General features: G+C 40.9%; 1 protein-coding gene across 1 annotated transcript in view; it reads right to left on the reverse strand.

Moving 5' to 3' along the window:
- Positions 1-22,208, reverse strand: part of LOC124798281 (unconventional prefoldin RPB5 interactor-like protein) — a 60,061-nt gene that overhangs the window by 19,953 nt on the left and 17,900 nt on the right. The window contains exon 2 of the mRNA XM_047261604.1: positions 12,820-13,069. Coding sequence (XP_047117560.1) covers positions 12,820-13,069 — 250 coding nt within the window. The remainder of the gene's footprint in view (positions 1-12,819; positions 13,070-22,208) is intronic.

The following is a 22,208-nucleotide window of genomic DNA, read 5'->3' on the forward strand; positions in this document are numbered from 1 at the left end:
CCTACACAGCTGCATGCATCATTTACTCATGTTCAGCCATGGCATGAGGATGTGTGACATATCCTTCACTCTTCCAGTATAACCATAAGAAGAACTCAATATTATGAGAAGAAAAGTTGCCACTCACCATATAGCAGAGATGCCGAGTCGCAGACAGGCACACCAAAAAGACTGTCACAATTACAGCTTGCAAGATCCCATCGCTTCTAAACTGATGCTGTTATTACTCAGCTTAGCCGCGAGCCCGTAGAGGGTGGTATATGTGAGGTACAGTATAACTGGTCAGCATTTCCACACGGAATTTGCAAGTGTACGTCGGACCTTCCTTGATCATCAAGTTTGTACTTACTAAGATATGCCTTGTTAATGAACGGGTGAGAATTTTAACGAGGCAAAATTATGATAAATAGTTTTAAACATCCAGATGCTCCTCCTAGTATTCATGTTGTCATAAATGACTTTAATTATTAAATATAAACAGACAAAATCGGTGACTTTGGTGCCAAGATGACGGTACTTCCCGCCATGTATATTTCCCAGGCTGACGCTTGTTGCTACGGTCCAGCGCCGAGCCCCACCCCACTACGCACAACATATGGTCCCTTCATCACCTAGCCAGCCAGTGTGGGAAATGCTCTCCGACTCATGGCTGGCTACGGACTACAGTACTTCCTAACTATCGTGAATACATCAACAAGAGACAATAATTTATTAAAACTGGTAAAAATGCCTTCCTCACGTAACAGGCACCTTACAAGCTTTCGGCGATTAAGGCCTTCATCAACAATATACACACACACACACACACACACACACACATGCAAATGCAACTCACACTCACAACTGCATAGCTTTTGATCTTTGCATAGCTTTCAGCCATTAAGACCTTCATCAACACACACACACACACACACACACACACACACACACACACACACGCAAATGCAACTCACATACAACTGCATAGCTTTTGGCCATTAAGGCCTTCGTCAACAATAGACATACATACGCAAACACACACAACGCAAATGCAACTCACACACAACAACTGCGGTCTCTCGTGCATGCGTGCGTGTGTGTATGTGTGTTTTTTGATGAAGGCCTTAATGGGTGAAAGCTATAGTTGTGAGAGTCTTTTTGTTGTGTCTATCTGCAACTCAGCATCTCCACTATATGGTGAGTGGCAACTTTCCTTCTCATAATATTGTTACATTCCATCCTGGATTTTCCATTGTTTCATAAGAAGACATCAGGAAGCCTAAGGTGGAGATTTGTTGGGCAACTTTATCCTGTACATTTAGTTTCTGTACAATATGCATTTTACATGGACAGATATGCAGATCATAACAGATGATGCGCCAAGGAAACAATATGTCACTGTTAGTTGTAGCGGGACTTTGAATTTCGCCGCACTACACTTGTTCCCTCATATATAAATTATACCGTCACAGCTGTATGAGCGCTCGACAGCAGAGAAAATATTTATAAGAAAATGAAGGTACAAGAATTGTAACCCTTTTTGTTTTCTACCCGCTCTTGTCTCTTGAGAGGGGAAGCTAAACTTAATTATTTGCTAGTCTTGGTATGATGCAGACGTAAAAACTTATTGATGTGCAGACATTTAGTATTGTGAAAGCTTGTATGAAATTTGGAGGATGGAAGCAGCCGTAAAATACATTGCATTCAATACCAAGATGGTAGTCATTCGTAGACATTAGTAATTCCTGGACGATGAAATTTACTGCAAGATTTTGGAGCAGCTACGACTTTTTCATGCAGAAATGAAGCAGGAGACTGTTGGAGAACAAGACCTGGACGCCGCACGAGAGAAGACATATTAACATGGTGATGAATGTATTCTTATCTACACCATTTCCCCTGTTAATCACATTTTGTTGTTCTCTGTTCTCTTTCAAATGATTTTTGTAGTGGAAATTGGTTTGACTTTTGCTCAGAAACGCCACAAGGACCACCCCGACAATAGCTTTTCCGAATCACGAAGTCCGATAGCTTTTCTGTAATACGAAGTCCGATTTGCATTTCATTCTTTCCCTTTTTCACGGTCATTAATGATTTTAAAACCCCCTTTTTATTCACCATTTCTTCCCACATTTTCAACCTTTTCTCTTCTTTTCTTCTCTTTTTCTTTTTTATTAACCACTACAACCGGCGACCGTGACAGGACTCGAACCTGCAATCTCGCATACGCACACGCACACAAACGCACGCACGCAAACACATATACACTCATGCAAATGCAACACACACACACACACAACTGCATAGCTTTCGATCATTGCATAGCTTTCAGCCATTAAGGCCTTCATCAACAATAGACACACACACACACACACACACACACACACTGCTCTGAACTCCACAAGGCCGTAATTGCAAACAGCAGTCACTCCTCAATGCAGCATAAAACACTCATGCAAATGCAACTCACACACAACTGCATAGCTTTTGGCCATTAACGCCTTCGTCAACAATAGACACAATAGACATACATACGCAAACACACACAACGCAAATGCAATTCACACACAACAACTGCGGTCTCTCGTGTGTGTGTGTGTGTGTGTGTGTGTGTGTGTGTGTGTGAGGTGTTGATGAAGGCCTTAATGGGTGAAAGCTATAATTGTGAGAGTCTTTTTGTTGTGTCTATCTGCAACTCAGCATCTCTGCTATATGATGAGTGGCCACTTTCCTTCTCATAATATTGTTACATTCCATCCTGGGTTTTCCATTGTTTCATAAGGAGAAATCAGGAAGCCTAAGGTGGAGGTTTGTTGGACAACTTTATCCTGTACATTTAGTTTCTGTACAATCTGAATTTTACATGGACAGATATGCAGATAAACACAGATGATGCGCCAAGGGAACAATCTGTCACTGTTAGTGGCAAGGTATGTCTGGCAGCAGAATGGTGAGGACTTCGGCTGCATGCCTGATGCACCTCCTGCACTCACTCCGTGGTTCGTTTCATCCTTCTTCAGCCTGTACTTTTCTTCTTTGCACAAGATGCAGTGCTCTGAATTGTTGCAATCATCATACAATTTTCTAATGATCCAGGGCTTTGTCATGTTGAAACAACTCCAAATGGGGATGGGACACTCACTGAACTGTGATGGGAGACTTGTTATTTTTTTAAATATGTCTTTATGGCAAATGCCCGATGCTCTGAACTCCACAAGGCCGTAATTGCAAACAGCAGTCACTCCTCAATGCAGCATACACATACTTATTTTGAGCAGGTGCAACAGCAATGCTATACTATATGACTTAAATCCTACTATTCATTTTGCCAAACATTGTACAAAGGCACAACTGAGATGGTTAGCGCAACAGTCTCTATGGATATGTACACATGTTTGGAAGAAGAATGCAAGTTAAAAAACTGAGCAATGATCTTAAAACTTCTTTTTTTATGTGCCTATCACCTGCTCCATATCTGTTTAAGGCATGTGGTTGTCTTTACTCATTAAATTGTTTGTAAGGCTTTGAAAGTGAATATATATGAAAGATCTTTTACAATCAATGATACTGGATAGCTACCAGAAGATACTACGAAAATAACTTGATAAGCAGTTTGTAAGGATTATGGGTAAGAGTTATGTAGCAACCCCCCCCCCCCCCCCCCCCTTTCCCCTTGAATTTTTTGTAGCTTATGACCAATATATTTACATATTAACCCGCACATCCCCAGCATACATTAATGGTACATGCGACAGGACTGGAATTTTACTGATTTTCTTGGATAACAATGAACTCCTATAATCTTGTTATGCTTGTTTAAGGATTGCCGGACATCTGCTCTTTCAGTCTTGTTTTAGTAGTTTTGAGAAGCAGTCCACTACTGGGAACAGCTGACAACAGAATTTAAATCTCTTTTATGTAGCCAGAATTTCATCACACCATGAACTTAGACTAAATATAAAAATTAAAATACTTCATCTTTCAAGTTCAAAAACTGAAATAGTTTCTTAATAAAACAACATTCACATGTCATTTATTGAAACTGATGAAACATTATTTGTATCACAGGGACATATGCAGCATTTTTGGCATTAAACATAAAAGTAACACTAAGCACTAACGAGAGAATTTTAATCATTTTTCAAGTTTTAATTTGTTAATTTTTCTTGGTGAACGAGGTTTTGGGGCCACTGTGGGAAAAAATCGTCTCACTCAAAACTGACCCCTTACAAAGAAGAAGGAAACAGCAAAGGATGAACGAGGTACTGTTCATTCTACCATGCATAACTAAAATTGTCTACTTCTGGGTAAATGGTGTGGCAACTCCGTTGTTTCTGCAGCATCAAATAGACTGGTGTGAACCCAGTAACCAGTGTTACAAGATATTTTCTTAAGTCAAGGAAACACGATGACATTCCTCAACCCTCCTTCCTGACAGAACAAAACAAGAAAACGGGTGCAAATGATCAAAAATGTGAAGTAGTAGAAAATAAATATTCATAACAGGAAATAGTACAGAGCTCTTTTCAGTTGGTTGTTGAATGTCACTGTATACAATGCAAAATTGGAAATACAATCTCTCATGATAAAACCCTCTCAAGCTTCCAGTTACATCAAGTCTTAAAATTCATGAGTTTTCAGCCCGGTACTCCTCGGCCATTGTCAAGTGGTGACTGCCTTTTGGTTGCTGCTACAATCCTTATATAATGATGCTGCTCTCTCCAGAACTATATAATGAAATGTTTTTGTTGCGCGCCTGCATCAACCTTCTGATGGCCGGATCTCAAGCTGTCCTTAATTGCAAGCTGCCATCTTCACTGAAGAAATGTCACAAATTTTCATCTCAGTCACTTCTTTTATTATGGTATCCCAGAAACTCTTGGTCCGTGTCATAACAGAGGTCTCATCAAATGCAAAATGATATCCATTTTATAGAGCATGCTCTGCTACCATGGATTTCTCAGGGTACTGAAGGCGAAACCGTCTCTTCCACACAGCACTGTTCAGCTGTATGCTCAGTTCAATAGTATGCACAGTCTATTTGATATGGTGCATACAGTGCCCAACATGCAGAATAAGGAGGCTAGGCAGATGTTTTGTGAGTCTGTAAATTGGCAATCCATGATGGAATGCAGAGTTCTTTTTCTGAACTTTTGGAAGGCCATACAATGTAGGTGACTGAGATGCCAGAAGAAGTACATTTTTCATGAATTTCTCTTCCAGTGAAGACCTCTTGAGAAGCTCTGATTATTACTTTAGATGTTGGACCCCTTGATAATTTTTACTCCTGGTGTTCTGAGGCCTACATCGTATTTCACAGGTCTCATGAGTTGCTGAATTTTTGCTGGAGCCCCAACGGCCGAATCTGTTTCATGCCTTTCTTGGAGCTGTCTAATCATTCCTGTTATTGAGCCACAGAATGGCAAAAATGCAAGCTTCCTCAAGTCCTCCTTGGGATACTTCTGTTCATGTGTTTTTAGAAAGATGGCTTGTGAAATCTGGCAGTTCTTGTAGCCCTCGTTCCTGCATACTTTCCATAAGTGGCTTAGCTCCTTTGGCAAGTTTTCAGTGCCTAAGATCACTTTCATTTGATGCACCAAGGTCCTCAAAACAGAAAGTTTCTGTGATGACTGCTGATAGCTGTTAGTGTGCAGATATTGGTCCGTGTGGGTGGGATTCTTGTAAGCAGTGTGGCAGAGACACCCATTTGCTTTACAGTGGACGAGGACATCAAGGAACGGCAAGGCAACATCTGTCTGTACCTCCTTCACGAATGTGATATTGTCATGGATATTGTTGATGTGGTCCAAGAATTCTCCCAGCTTTTTGCGTCCATGAGCCAGAAAGTGAACATGTTATTGACATAATGATAAAAGCAACTAGGCTTTGCAGGAGTGTGATGTCCTCAAATCAGTCAAACAGGTTGGCTGTAATTGGAGCTAATGTGCTCCTCATCACAATACTGTCTGTCTCTTTGAAATATTCTCCTTCATACAAAAAATATGATGAGCTCAGGGTGAGCTTAAATACGTCCACAACAATGTCATCAAATAACTGGGAGAGCAGAGCTACAGAATCTTTGATGGGAACAAGTGTGAATAATGGCATCAAATGAAAGTTGACCACGGTATCTCTTTCTCCAAGATGCAGACATTTAATGTGACTGATGAAGTCAGTTTAATTCTTGATGTGGTGCGCAGTGACCAACATGCAGTGGAAGGAGGCTGGCCAGATGATTCACGAATCTCTAAGTCGGCGATCCAGTGGTGCTCTTGATGGAATGTACAGGTGTATTCTCCTGTGAACTTTTGGAAGTCTAGGTGGTCGAGATGCCTGAGGGAGGAGCTTTTTAATGACATTCTCTTTAAGTGAAGGCCTCTTGATAAGCTCTGACATCTTTCTGTTTATTCTGGATGTTGGATCCCTTGATAATTCTTTTATATGTCTCCTCATACAGCATCGACCGAATCTTCACATCACAGTCATCTCATTCAATAGTGACAGCTGTGCAGCTTCTGTGTGCTGGCAGGACTATGAGGAGGGGATCGTTGCAAAGTTAGTTAAGACCATAATGCTCATCTCTTGTCACGTTTGAGGTTGGCAGCTCAGATTTTGAAAAAAAATGCGGCTTGTTTCTTGGTGAATTTCTTCTTCAGTTTCACTAGGCATCTTGCGAATGAATTGTTCAGCATCACTTATTATATCATCAAAAGGAATACCCCATGGCGATGGTGCAAAATTACATCTCCTCTTAAGAGTTGACATGGCAACCCAGCCTATGCTTCGTGTCATCATGCTGATAAAAGCATTTTCTGTTGTTTACTGTTCTGCTCAATGCTGTTGCTGTGGAAGACAACTAAATTTCCCCATCTGCCATTCCATGGTTGTCCTATGTGATGAAATTTGTTGTTCTACTGTAGCTGTGTCAATCTATTCCCAATCCAAAGCTGAAAGTAAATGACAAGAGTAATGCAGCTGTCATTATGGAATGAGCTGACTACGATGCAAAGTTCAGTTAATGCTGGAGGAGGAGAAATACCAAAAATTATAAAGTGGTTCAACATCTAGAATAATAAGTAACACGCAAAACATCTGGCTAGCTGCCTTATTCTGCATGTTGGGCACCATTGCAACACATCAAGAATATAACTGACTTCATCATTTGAATTAAGTGCCTGCATCTTGGAGAGGGATATTTCATAGTCCGCTTTGATGTGCATCATTGTTCACACTCATTCCCATCTTCAAAGATTCAACAGATATGTGCTCCAAGTTATTCGACGACACTGTTGTGCATTTATTTAAGCACATTCTGACATTGTACTTTTTGTATGATGAAGAATATTTTAACCAGATGGACAGCATCACAATGGGTAGGACATTAACTCCAGTTACAGCCAATATGCTAATGGAGCACTTCGAGGACATCAGCCAGGGCAAGGCTCCTGCAAAGCTTTTATTGTTATGTGGATGACACTTTTGCTGTCTGGTCTAATGGACATAAAAAGCTGGGAAACTTCTTGAACCATTTTAAGAATATCCATGACAACACCACGTTCATGATGGAGGCAGAGACAGATGTTGCCTTGCTGTCCCTTGATGTCCTAGCCCACCATAAAGCAAATGGGTGTCTCAGACAGTGTTTACCTGAACCCCATCCATATGGACTGATAACTGCATGTTAACAGTTATCACCATCCATCACAGAAACGTTCTGTCTAAGGATATTGGTCGATCAAGAAAAAGTTATCTCAGACGCTGCAATCGAGCAAAGGAATTGAGCAACTTACAGAAAGTATTCAGGGACATGGGCTACAAGAAATCCCAGATTTTGAAAGCAATTTTTCTGAAAACACGTACGCAGAAGGACTCCGAGGACATCTCAAGAAAGCTTGCATTTTTACCATTCTGTGGCTCAGTAACAAGAAAGATTAGATGGTTCCTAAGGAAGCATAAAATTGATTTGGTCTTCAGGGCTCCAATGAAAATCAACAACTCATGGGGCCTGTGAAAGATGCTGTAGGTCTCAGAACACCAGGAATATATAAAATGCTGTGTGGGTGTGGACAGTTTTATGTCAGACTGTGTGCAATACTGAACTGTGCATACTATTGAATAGTGGTGTCTAGAACATGAGAGATGCTTCTGCTTCTGGTACCCTGAGAAATCAGCAGTAACTAAGCATGCTCTAGAAAACTGACAAGTATTGAATTCAACAAGACAACTGTCATTATATGGACTAACAGTTTCTGGAACAGCGAAATAAAAGGAGCAATTGAGATAAAAGACAAGCGCTGGCACGAAGACGAAGAAAGGAAAAGCAGAAAAGGCGGTGATACGACATAAGCCAATAGCCCGCTGACGAGGACTGCACCGTGACAGGAGTGCCCTCTAGCTGAAGAGAATATAAGCAATGCTCTTGCTAGCCTCGGCTGGACAAGATTAGCACAGCACTAGGGGATCACTACAGTAGCAGTGACGTGTGATCCATACCAATTGCTTACATGGACATTATATACAGTAAAGGACTTTTGTTGTTTGCATGTCACCCATCACTTGCAACACCATTGTAAAGTCAAAGTTAAATACTGTCAATCTTCTTTATTGAAATAAAACTATTATTGTAATTTGCTTGAAATGTTGTACAGAATTCTGAGAATGCAGCATCCTTTAGGCACACTATATGAGACGAGTGGGCAGGACCCCACATTGGTGACAAGTATCTGCAAACCCAGTGCCGGACAGCCATGGAATTTTGTATGCTGCTGGCGCCTTAATTCTCTCGTCTCTACTTTGCAGGGGCATTTCTTTGCATTAACAGTTTCTTGTCTTTTTGCTAATCAGTGTTTTCAGATGGACATTGCAGAAATTGTCTTTGCTTTTTTTTGCTTTCTTGTCTTGTCTGTTTGTTACATTTGTGTCTTCCAACATGCCCACCCCACCTGTCCCACCCCCTGCTCAGGCACCACAGCCACAAGCATTAGATGCCACACAGCACGGTGCAGCAGTTACTGACCAATGCTGCATGCCCAAAAGAACAAGCACCACCCACCACAGCTGCTATCCACCTTTTCGACAGTTTCATGAATAAGAAGAGGAATGGCTTGAGGGGATGTCCCAGTTTGAAGCGCACCTCGTCACTCACAATGTACCAGGTACTGTAAAAAAACCATTATTCCTCATCCACGGTACCAGGTACTGTAAAAAACCATTATTTCTTATCCACAGTAGGAAGTGCAATGTTCCGCCTCATCACAAAATTTTTTCCTAACGCCATTCCAAGTGTACTTGTTTACAACCAAGTGGTCGACAAACTAACTAGCTATTATGACCAACAAGTGAATGTGGTAGCAGCTCAGTATCAACTCTTTAATTGCAAAAACAGTCAGGACCAACTTATCGTTAGTGGGTAACAGATTTGCAGGTTATGACAAGGAAATGCAAATTCAAATGTGCTTGTGGTGCTTTATATTCAGATGTTATGTTGCTTGATGTGATTGTGTACAATGTAGCTGATGTCAAACTCAGAGAACAGGTTTTGAAACAGTCCGATCCATCATTTTAGCATGTAGTGCAAATACTAGAACAGTACGATTCAGGTGCCTTGTTGGCTCATAAAATTGAGCAGCCAGCTATTTGTTGAGTTGAGTCCCTCAGTTGTGACTGGTCCATTCGGCGGCAGCGGCGGCAGCAGCTCGACACACCGAGTAAACAACCTTCCACGCTGCGTATGCAGTTTGCTACACAGACGGTGACACATGCAAACAGAATTAAGTCTTGTCCTTGGTGTTACTCACGGCACAAATGCAAAGACTGCCCCTCCTAACAAGCTCAGTGTTACGCTTGTGGTAGGAAAGGACATGTACAGTCTGTATGTTTGCAACGGAACAAACATAAGAATTTTGCCCACTCATAGAAATCTAGTCACAAGGCCCATGTCATTAATGTAGTATGTTCCAAGTCTGCAACAGGCATTAGCTAAACTAGCAAGTGTGCAGTTTCTTCAGTAATATGCCAGTCAAACTTTCTGTTCAATTACTTCTTTATGGGAAAGGTGCGAAATTTCAGTTGGGCACAGGTGCCTATGTCACATTGCTAAATTGTCACACATATGAACTTATGGCTCCCCACGTCTGTCTAAAACTAACACACAACTGACAGCTTATAATGGATAAGACATTCCCATTCTCGGAACATGTACTTTGCCTGCCATGTATCACTCACATACACGAACAGTGACTTTTACAGTGGTACAATCATGTGAATGTGAGAACATATTTGATCTTGATTAATTTGATTTGTTTGTCTTTAACATTCAGGACAATGTGTTGTCAGTGTCTGCTTTCAATGGAAAAGACAGTGTAGCTAGCTTACAAAAAGAATTCCCGGAACCGTTTTCTGAATGTTTACACAAAGCTAACAATTCTGTTGCTCATATTACTATGAAAAACAATGTTCAGCCAAAGTTTTGCCAGGCCAGAACTGTTCCCATTGCATTACAGGTCAAAATCACGTCTGAACTTAAAGAATTGCAGGACAGCGTGGCCACAGCATCCAGCAGAGGGTGTCCTCATGACACCGCAGGACGACCCTTTGCCTCCCCCCGCCTCCTCTCGTCCTACCGATGGAGCTGGACCCACCCACACCGCGGCAGTCGCCGCCTTGTCCATCTGCTTCACGGCAGCAGGAGGTGGACGCGTACCCCTCTGGTCGTTTTCCGGGGGCCATTTCCGCCACAACGAAGGCTGAGTGGCAGGATACGCCCAGAAGCCTGACGTCCCCTGCAGCCTCAGCTTCCGGGCTGGCAATGTGCCCACACTCCTGCCTCCTATGCCACAGTCGCACTTACTGCACGACAATGGTCCGTCGCTTTGCGGGGGAGGGGGGAGGGGGAGAAATGTTCCGGCGTCACCACAAGTGCCGGCACAAAGACGAAGAAAGGAAGGGCAGAAAAGGCAGTGATACGTCGTCAGCCAATAGCCTGCTGATGACTGCACGATGACAGGAGTGCCATCTAGCCGAAGACAATATATGCACTGCTCTTGCCAGCCTCAGCTGGACAAGATTAGCACAGCACTAGGAGAGCACTACGGTAGCAGTGACGTGTGATCCATACCAACTGCTTACATGGACATTATACACAGTAAAGGACTTTGATTGTTTCCATGTCGTCCATTGCTTGTGACACCATTGTAAAGTCAAAGTTAAGTACTGTCAATCTTCATTGTTGAAATAAAACTGTTAATGTGACTTGCTTGAATTATTGTATAACACTCCAAGAATGCAGCATCCTTTAGGCACCCTTTACGAGACGAGTGGGCAGGACCCCACATATGGTATGGTATGCTATTTTAATACTAGAAAGATAAAAATTGCTTTCTCACTTTAAATGATTTTTTTTCAGTGTGACAAACAAGGTGAAAGTCATAAATGTAAAAAATAATAACAAAAAATTAATTTGGGCATTAATGGGTTTAGATGAAAGGAGATTATCACTAAACTTAATGTCAAAATAGGGAACCACAAAGTAGTTGAAGGGAAGGAATTATGCTACCTTGGAAGCAAAATAGGGTACGATGAATGAAGTACGGGATAGTATAAAAAGCAGTCTATGTACAGACGGCATTCCTTCCCATAAGAAGCTTGCTAGTGTCAAATATAGAATAAATTTCTGAGAACAAATGTTTTGAGCATAGCATTGTATGTCAGTGAATCATGGACTATGGGAAAACCAGGAAAGAAGTTAATTGAAGCATCTGAGCTGTGGTTGCTATAGATGGATGTTGAAGAGTATGTGGACTGATAAGATAATAAATAAGGAAGTTCTCTGAAGAATCGGCAAGGAAAGCAATATGAGGGAAACACTGACGAGAAGATGTGACCAGACGACAGGACATGTTTTAAGACATGAAGAAATAACTTCCACGTTACTAGAAGGATCTGCAGAGGGGAAAAAACTGTAGGAGAAGACACACTGGAATATCTCCAATAGATAACTGAAGATGCTGAGTGTAAGTACTACTCTGAGACGAAGAGAGGGTTGTGGCAAGTAGTCAAAAGACTAGTAGGGAAAGAAAGTGTACATAATATGCACAAATATGTACTTTGGAATTCTCTAATGTAATACAGAGTTTCCACATTTATCTTGTGGTTTCAGTTATTCATACAGAAAAGTATGTGAAACACGGAGCAAAAATTGGCTAGGTTGACTTCATACTGAAATTACAAATGGCTGAAGCAATCACAAAGCACAAGTCACACATCATTACAATATCTGCTTTAAATATGAAGGAAGGTTGCCATTATGAATGTAGACTTCAGCTTATGCTACAGATCAATCTGATTGGGCACAGAATTTTGCTAGTCTGAAACTTTTGGAATTTTTCCATGAAAACTAAACACACATGGATTTCTGTGTATTGACTTCATATAAATGAACAACTAGTATTAGATTGAGGAGTAAGAAAACATAAAGAATTAACAGTAAACATATTTGTTTTATCAATTTTGTTTTTAACATGTTATGTTCTTCTATCACATTTACCTGAAGAATTTGAGAAAACTGTGGTAACCCAAGCAAAATAACATTTTAATCACAGATGTAACTACCTGTTCTCCTGAGTTCAGTTTGTTGCCAAAAACAAAGATTCCATGTGCTAAAGGAATACTAGAGATATTCAGTGGCCAAAGTAAAGAATGCTAAGTGGCTCTATGTTCAACAGCTTGACAGTAAAATGCTAGATTCAAAACATGCAAGAACAAGCCTTAAATACAGTGTGTTTCAAAAATAAATATCATTTTTTCAGTATTTACTTCTATGACTGTACACTATAAACTTACTATTCATCCTTCTCTGACATATTTCTGCAGCTTGTTTCGCACTTTGTTTAACAAACCATCCATCACCAAGACAGACAAGAATTTCATTGGTATGGACCATTTTTCCTTTCATAAGGGCTTTTGTGCCAACTGGCACCATGACATCTTTTGAGATATCATTTGGAAGCACCTCCAGGTGAGACTGCAGTGTCTTGTATTCCTCTTTAACTTTATTCCAGTAATTTGTATTTAGTTCATTTCTAGTAAGTGCCTGTAAATAGTTGAAAACAATATAAACCAATATTCCCAAAGAAAATGTATGTATGGAAAGAATAATATTTTGATAAGGGAATAAGTATTTTACATGGAACAGTTAGGTTCAGCTACTTATGCTATTCGCATCATATTTTGGGGTAATTCATCACTAAGAGGAAAAGAACTCATTGCATGTAATCAGAATAATAGCTAGAGCCCCCCCTCCCCAAGATCACAAGATCACCTTGCAGAATTTATTTAAGGAATTCGGGATATTCACAGTATCTTCGCAATACATATATTCTCTTATGAAATTTGTTAATAACTCATCCCAATTCCAAAATAATAGCAGAGCTGATAGCTACAACACTAAAAGAAAGGATGATCTTTGCTATTATGGGTTTGGCACAGAAATGGGTGAATTTATTTCCACAAAAATCTTTGGTCATTTACCAAATAGCATTAAAAGTCTGAAAGACAGCAAACCAACATTTAAAAACAAACTAAAAGAATTTCTGAATGAAAACTCCTACTCAGTAGACGAATTTTTAGATATGAAGTAGCAACAAAAAGCCTAATTACTTAATTATACTGTGTAATGAAAACTTATGTTGAACTGACACATTCCACACCATTACGAAACATCATATTCATGATCTATGGAACAAGTATCAATGTAATGTACCTAGAGTCTACCAAATGCCAGTCAAATACATCAATGATTTAAAAAACCAAGTTGTTACTGCCACAGCCATAGCTGAAGCGGATATGTTGTGCTGAGTGTGAATACAGCTTGAATACAGACTGGGTGATGTGCTTGCCATCAAAGGCGCATATGATGAAACTGGCTGAATGGATAAAAACTTAGTGAGATAGTGTGTTATACAAGTCGAACATGGTGTGAATATTTCAATTAGTTTGGATAGTATAACACAATATTGTTGTACTGTATGTTTTGAGCCACCCTACATATAATGCACTCCACTGTTATACATTCACACCCCTATCAAAACTTCTGCTTTCCCAATGACCTAATATTTTCAAGTTTATTAAATTTGATGTTGTTGATAATAAGATCACAAAACTTCCTATTTCTGGGCCATTCCTGTTAGTTTGCTGAAGTTTATTCTACTAATGTTTTAATGCTGTTTGTGACAACAGCCACTGGTTGTTTCTTGAGGTGCATAGCTTTGTCATGTTAAGAATGTAACTGGTCTACTGACACGGTATCATGTATTCCTGCACATTTATAAATGCTCTCTCTTATTAGGTCTACTAAATGCAGTTACAAACAGTTACTGAAAGTTGCAATTCCATCCAAGTGCCTTGACCTGTGACATCATTCAGACGGTGGTCACCACTAGTTTACGCGTATGTAATATGGCAACCAAGACACAACTCATTATACCCGCAAACAAACGTATGTGAAATATTTAACTCCAGCAATAAAATGAAACTAACAGGACAACCATGGGGTGTAGGGGGTTTTGGGCAGTGACAAATATATGAGATTAAGAATAATGACAATTTCAAAACAGATATTAACTTTAAAAAATCAAGCACACAAAATTCTCAACATTCAACACAAACCAAAAGTACATTGGTATTGTTAATTTCATTTGACCTATACAGCTTAAACAAGGCCCTCCTTATTCACACGCAACTCCAAAACCCTGTATTACAAATTTCGCTTGACTTGTGTAGCTCTCTCTCTCTCTCTCTCTCTCTCTCTCTCTCTCTCTCTCCGTCTCCCTCTCCCTCTTGTGCGCGCGCGCGCGCACACACACACACACACACACAAATATCCTTAAAGAGGAGGAGTCCTATATACATATTACCTGAATTTATTGTAAATTAACTTGGCTTTCGAGTTTGCTAACAACTATAACTGACATCAAAACTTTTTAGGAAACAAGTAATTTTTCACACAGGCTTTTGTGCTGCCTTAACTGGAATCTCGTTTTGTATATCTGCTTCAATTCTTACAAGGAATTAGCAAATTTTTAGCTCAACAGATTAAAAGGTAATCAACAGGTTTAATTTAAAGTCATTTGTTCACTGCCTTGTAATACAGTGTACCAGATAAAATGCAGCCCCACAGTGAGTGCCGTTCTCAGACATGGGAAGAGTAGGTTGACATTCATAAGCAGCTGGAAACCGCCCTGACTACTGTCAAACAATTGGTAGCAGCTGCAGATCAGTGTGTTGGAAGAGCTCCTTAAACTCGTGTAACTGTGGTACCTGTACCAGAGATATCTCAAGTACTATCCTCTTCTCTGGATCCTGTCTCCTCTGCACAAAGTACAGGATCTGTCATTAACTGTCCACTTCACTGTGAGTGGCATGTCAATGGTAGATCTAGGCAGAGTGGATGGGACCAGGGAGAACTCAGGGTGTTGTACAGATCCCCCTAACAACAAGTTTGACATGTTGTCTTTCACTGAAACTGAGCCAGTGGGACTCACTTCACCTGTTTTGGGGAAAACTTTTTGGTCTGGTGTCAGGAGGTGGCAAACGCAAATAGATAGGGGTCTATTAATTGTCAGCAGTTCAAATGTACTGCGAATGATGGTACCCTTAGGGAACTGGCAGCAAGTGACAGGAAAGAACATCAAGTGCATTCAGTGCCTATGCCTGAGGGCCTCAAATCAATATGTTGAAGAGGCTATTCCAGCAGCCACTGAGGGAACAAGGTGTAACCAGTGCAGATTGTACTGCTTGTTGGAACAAATGATCCCTGTTGTCTAGGCTCCAAGGTCATTATTGGATCATTACAACTGGCAGAGAAGGTTGAGATGACCAGCCTTGTGTGTAGAGTTTCAACAAGGCTCACCATTTGCAGCACTGTCCCCAGAACTGATTGTGGCCCTTTGGTTCTGAGTCGAGTGAAAGGTCTGAACCAGAGACTTCAAAGTTTCTGTGAGAAGCTAGGCTGCAGTTTCCTGAACTTGCGCCATGAGTTGAGAACTTAAGGGTTCCCCTAAATACGTCAGGTGTGCACTACACATCAGAGGTTGCTATTAAGGTAGCTGACTGAGTGTGGGGTGCGCACAAGGGTTTTTTAGATTAGACAACTCTCCATCCAATCCAGATAACGAAAGCTGTAGGAAACCCAGAAGTATCATTTACAATTGAAAGAAATGCTTCCCACTGGTGAGAGTACTAAAATCAAAATTCTATAGGTAAACTGCCAAAGCATTCATAACAAAGAGTTTGAAGCACTCATGAAAAGTAGTGAAGCTCACATAATAATAGGTACAGAAAGCTGGTTGAAACCTGAAATTGGCAGTAGTAAGATTTTGGCGGGAAATTTAAGTGTATATTGAAAGGATAGGCAAATTGAGAGGGTGTATTTGCTGCAGTAGACAAAAGATTCAGTATCAGTGAAGGGCATAAAACGACAACTGGATCCTTCTATCGCACACCAGACTCATCTCCTGATGTAATGAAAAATTTCAGAGAAAACCTCAGATTGCTTGTACATAAGTTCCCTAATCATACTGTAATCATCGGTGGAGACTTTAATCATCCAACAATTAACTGGGAAAATTAGTTTTGTTAATGGTGGACGTGATAAGACATTCTGTGAAACTTTACTAAATGCTTCTCTGAAAAACTATCTAGAACAGATAGTTAGGAACTCCACTCATGATGGAAATATATTGGATCTAATGACAACAAACAGACCCAACCTCTTCGAGGATGTTCACATTGAAACTGGTATCAGTGACAAATTTCAGTAATGTCATTTCTCAATGACGAACCTGAAACTTTCAGCCCTCCTCACAAGGGAACCTCCCCATCGCACCCCCCTCAGATTTAGTTATAAGTTGGCACAGTGGATACGCCTTGAAAAACTGAACACAGATCAATCGAGAAAACAGGAAGAAGTTGTGTGGAGGTATGAAAAAATAAGCAAAATATACAAACTGAGTAGTCCACGGGCAAGATAGGCAACATCAAGGACAATGTAAGCTCAGGAGCATCGTGGTCCAGTGGTTAGTGTGAGCAACTGCGGAACGAGAGGTCCTTGGTTCAAATCTTCCCTCGAGTGAAAAGTTTAATTTTTTTTATTATCAGACAATTGTCAAAGTTCAGGTACTCACACATAATCAACTTCGTTCTCCAAAATTCCAGGACATATTCAGACTTGCTTGGACATATGCAGGATTTGATGGTCTACACACGGAAAAATTTGAAAACGTTAAAACATATGTTTTGACAGAGCACAGGGAAAACTGTGCGACTCTGAAACTGTTGCATTCATTTGTTGCACTCTTATGTTTTCATCACTGTTTTGGGAGTGATTATCACATCCACAAGAAAACCTAAATCGGGCAAGGTAGAAGAATCTTTTTACCCATTCGCCAAGTGTGCAAGTTAGGTGGGTCGACAACATATTCCTGTCATGTGACGCACATGCCATCACCAGTGTCGTATAGAATATATCAGACGTGTTTTCCTGTGGAGGAATCGGTTGACCTATGACCTTGCAATCAAATGTTTTCGGTTCCCATTGGAGAGGCACGTCCTTTCGTCTAATAATCGCACGGTTTTGCGGTGCGCTCGCAAAACACAGACTCTAAACTTATTACAGTGAACTGAGACGTCAATGAACGAACGGACAGATCATAACTTGGCGAAAATAAAGAAAGTACACTTTTCACCTGAGGGAAGATATGAACCAAGGACCTCTCGTTCCGCAGCTGCTCACGCTAACCACGGGACCACGGCACTCCTGAGCTGACACTCTCCTCGATGTTGCCTATCTTGCTCATGAACTACTCAGTTTGTGTATTTTGCTTATTTTTTTCATAGTTCCACACAATTTCTTCCTGTTTTCTCGACTGATCTGTGTTCAGTTTTTCAAGGCCTATCCACTGTGCCAACTTATAACTAAATCTGAGGGGGGTGCGATGGGGAGATTCCCTTGTCAGGAGCATGTAGAGGAATTCTGGCTCAAGTTTAAAATAATAGTTGACTATGCACCTGATAGATACATACCCAGTAGAACAGTTCATAATGGATGGGAACCTCCATGGTATACAGTCACTGTAGGGAAACTTCTAAAGAAACAGAAATTAATGGATAATAGATGTAAAACAAAGCATAGGGCTATAGACAGACAGATGCTGAATGAAATGCATTTGGCTGTCAAGAGAACAATGTGTGATGCCTTCAATGACTACTGTAGCATGATGTTGTCAAATGTCATTTCACAAAAGCCAAAGAAATTCTGGTTGGATGTAGAGGTTGTTAGAGGCACCAAAGTTAGTGTCCAGTCCCTAGCAAATGATACAGGAATTCATATTGAGGGTTACAAAGTAAAAGCTGAAATGCTTAATTCCATTTTCAAATGTTCCTTTACAAAGAGAAACCCAGTAGAGTTGCCCCAATTTAATCCTTGTACTATCAAAAAGATGAATGAAATAAGTATTAGTGTCAGTGGTGTTAAGAAACAACTGAAATTGTTGAAACTGAACGAAGCTCCAGGAATCACGGAATCCATGTCAGATTCTATACCGAATTTGTGGCCGAGTTAACCCCTTTCCGAACTATAATCTATTGTACATGCATCAAAGAAAAAAACTGCCACATTCTTGGAAAAAGGCACAGGTCACACCCGTCTACAATATGGGTAGTAGAACTGATCCACAAAACTACTATCCAATATCCTTGACATCGAGAGGTATTTTGAACAGAATGACCTCATCAATGAAAACCAGCACAGATTTTGAAAACATCGCTCATGTGAAACCCAACTCACACTTTTCTCACATGACGTACTGAAAGCTTTGGATCAAGGCAACCAGGTAGATGCAATGTTTCTTGATTTGCAAAAAGCATTTGACTCAGTACCACACCTAAGCTAATTGTTAAAAGTATGATCATATGGGGTTCCAAGTGAAATTTGTGACTGACTGGTTGGTTTGTTGATTGGGGTTGAAGGGACCAAATAGCAAGGGCATCAGTCCCTTGTTTCAAAGGTGGTCCATTCGGATGGATTTACATCTCAGAAGAGTCATAACAATAAAAGGGAAAAGGCTAAAATACATAGAAGTGCAGTTGTGTGGTCAATGGTGAAAACAAAAGGAGGGAAGTCAGCAAGTAGGCAACCCCAAGCCTACGCTAGAGGCAGGAAACATCCCACCTATGATGCAGTACAGGCAAGACCACCTGCTATTCAAAAGCGTTCAACTGCTAGAATGTAAAAGTGTGTATTGAAAAAGGAGACTAGCCAAATCTAAAAAACAATAAAAACAGAGTAAAGGGGAGAGAAAAGAGGATCTTGGCCAGGGAGGGGAGACAGCAATCTCCAAACACAGCTTACATCTACATCTACATCTACATCCATACTCCGCAAGCCACCTGAAGGTGTGTGGCGGAGGGTACCTTGAGTACCTCTATCGGTTCTCCCTTCTATTCCAGTCTCGTATTGTTCGTGGAAAGGATTGTCGGTATGCCGCTGTGTGGGATCTAATCTCTCTGATTTTATCCTCATGGTCTCTTCGCGAGATATACGTAGGAGGGAGCAATATACTGCTTGACTCTTCGGTGAAGGTATGTTCTCGAAACTTTGACAAAAGCCCGTACCGAGCTACTGAGCGTCTCTCCTGCAGAGTCTTCCACTGGAGTTTATGTATCATCTCCGTAACGCTTTCGCGATTACTAAATGATCCTGTAACGAAGCGCGCTGCTCTCCGTTGGATCTTCTCTATATCTTCTATCAACCCTATCTGGTACGGATCCCACACTGCTGAGCAGTATTCAAGCAGTGGGCGAACAAGCGTACTGTAACCTACTTCCTTTGCTTTCGGATTGCATTTCCTTAGGATTCTTCCAATGAATCTCAGTCTGGCATCTGCTTTACCGACGATCAACATTATATGATCATTCCATTTTAAATCACTCCTAATGCGTACTCCCAGATAATTTATGGTATTAACGGCTTCCAGTTGCTGACCTGCTATTTTGTAGCTAAATGATAAAGGATCTATCTTTCTGTGTATTCACAGGGCATTACACTTGTCTACATTGAGATTCAATTGCCATTCCCTGCTCCATGCGTCAATTTGCTGCAGATCCTCCTGCATCAAGGGATCACAAATTTAGCATTGGAGGGCAGTGTGGAGGGTAAAAATCGTAGAGGGAGACCAAGAGATCAATACACTAAGCAGATTCAGAAGGATGTAGGTTGCAGTAGGTACTGGGAGATGAAGAAGCTTGCACAGGATAGAGTAGCATGGAGAGCTGCATCAAACCAGTCTCAGGACTGAAGACCACAACAACAACAACCTCCTGCATTTCAGTACAATTTTCCATTGTTACAACCTCTCGATACACCACAGCATCATCTGCAAAAAGCCTCAGTGAACTTCCGATGTCATCCACAAGGTCATTTATGTATATTGTGAATAGCAACGGTCCTATGACACTCCCCTGCGGCTCACCTGAAATCACTCTTACTTCGGAAGACTTCTCTCCATTGAGAATGACATGCTGTGTCCTGTTATCTAGGAACTCCTCAATCCAATCACACAATTGGTCTGATAGTCCATAAGCTCTTACTTTGTTCATTAAACGACTGTGGGGAACTGTATCGAACGCCTTGCAGAAGTCAAGAAACATGGCATCTACCTGTGAACCCGTGTCTATGGCCCTCTGAGTCTCGTGGACGAATAGCGCGAGCTGGGTTTCACATGACCGTCTTTTTCGAAACCCATGCTGATTCCTACAGAGTAGATTTCTAGTCTCCAGAAAAGTCATTATACTCGAACACAATACGTGTTCCAAAATTCTACAACTGATCGACGTTAGAGATATAGGTCTATAGTTCTGCACATCTGCTCGACGTCCCTTCTTGAAAACGGGGATGACCTGTGCCCTTTTCCAATCCTTTGGAACGCTACGCTCTTCTAGAGACCTACGGTACACCGCTGCAAGAAGGGGGGCAAGTTCCTTCATGTACTCTGTGTAAAATTGAACTGGTATCCCATCAGGTCCAGAGGCCTTTCCTCTTTTGAGCGATTTTAATTGTTTCTCTATCCCTCTGTCGTCTATTTCGATATCTACCATTTTGTCATCTGTGCGACAATCTAGAGAAGGAACTACAGTGCAAACTTCCTCTGTGAAACAACTTTGGAAAAAGACATTTAGTATTTCGGCCTTTAGTCTGTCATCCTCTGTTTCAGTACCATTTTGGTCACAGAGTGTCTGGACATTTTGTTTTGATCCACCTACCACTTTGACATAAGACCAAAATTTCTTAGGATTTTCTGCCAAGTCAGTACATAGAACTTTACTTTCGAATTCATTGAACGCCTCTCGCATAGCCCTCCTCACACTACATTTCGCTTCGCGTAATTTTTGTTTGTCTGCGAGACAAAACTTTTGTGTTGAGCCAACAGGTACTCTGAAATCTGCTTTTTGTCACTTTTTCTAAACAGAAAAATCTTCCTACCCTTTTTAATATTCCTATTTACGGCTGAAATCATCGATGCCGTAACCGCTTTATGATCGCTGATTCCCTGTTCTGTGTTAACTTTTTCAAATAGTTCGTGTCTGTCACCAGAAGGTCTAATATGTTATCGCCACGAGTCGGTTCTCTGTTTAACTGCTCAAGGTAGTTTTCAGATAAAGCACTTAAAAAAATTTCACTGGATTCTTTGTCCCTGCCACCCGTTACGAACATCTGAGCCTCCCAGTCTACATCCGGCAAATTAAAATCTCCACCCAGAACTATAACATGGTGGGGAAATTTACTCGAAATATTTTCCAAATTATCCTTCAGGTGCTCAGCCACAACAGCTGCAGGGGGCCTATACACACATCCAATTACCATATCTGAGCCTGCTTTAACCGTGACCTTCACCCAAATCATTTCACATTTCGGATCTCCGTCAATTTCCTTCGATACTATTGCACTTCTTATCGCTATAAACACGCCTCCCCCTTCACTGTCCAGCCTGTCTCTGCGGTATACATTCCAATCTGAGTTTAGGATTTCATTACTATTTACGTCTGGTTTCAGCCAACTTTCTGTCCCTAGTACTATATGAGCGTTGTGACCGTTTATTAATGAGAGCAGTTCTGGGACCTTTCTGTAGACGCTCCTGCAGTTTACTATTAGCACATTAATATTGTTATTCCCTGTT

This window comes from Schistocerca piceifrons, chromosome 5 (assembly GCF_021461385.2).
Source record: "Schistocerca piceifrons isolate TAMUIC-IGC-003096 chromosome 5, iqSchPice1.1, whole genome shotgun sequence".
Taxonomy (NCBI): Eukaryota; Metazoa; Arthropoda; class Insecta; order Orthoptera; family Acrididae; genus Schistocerca; species Schistocerca piceifrons.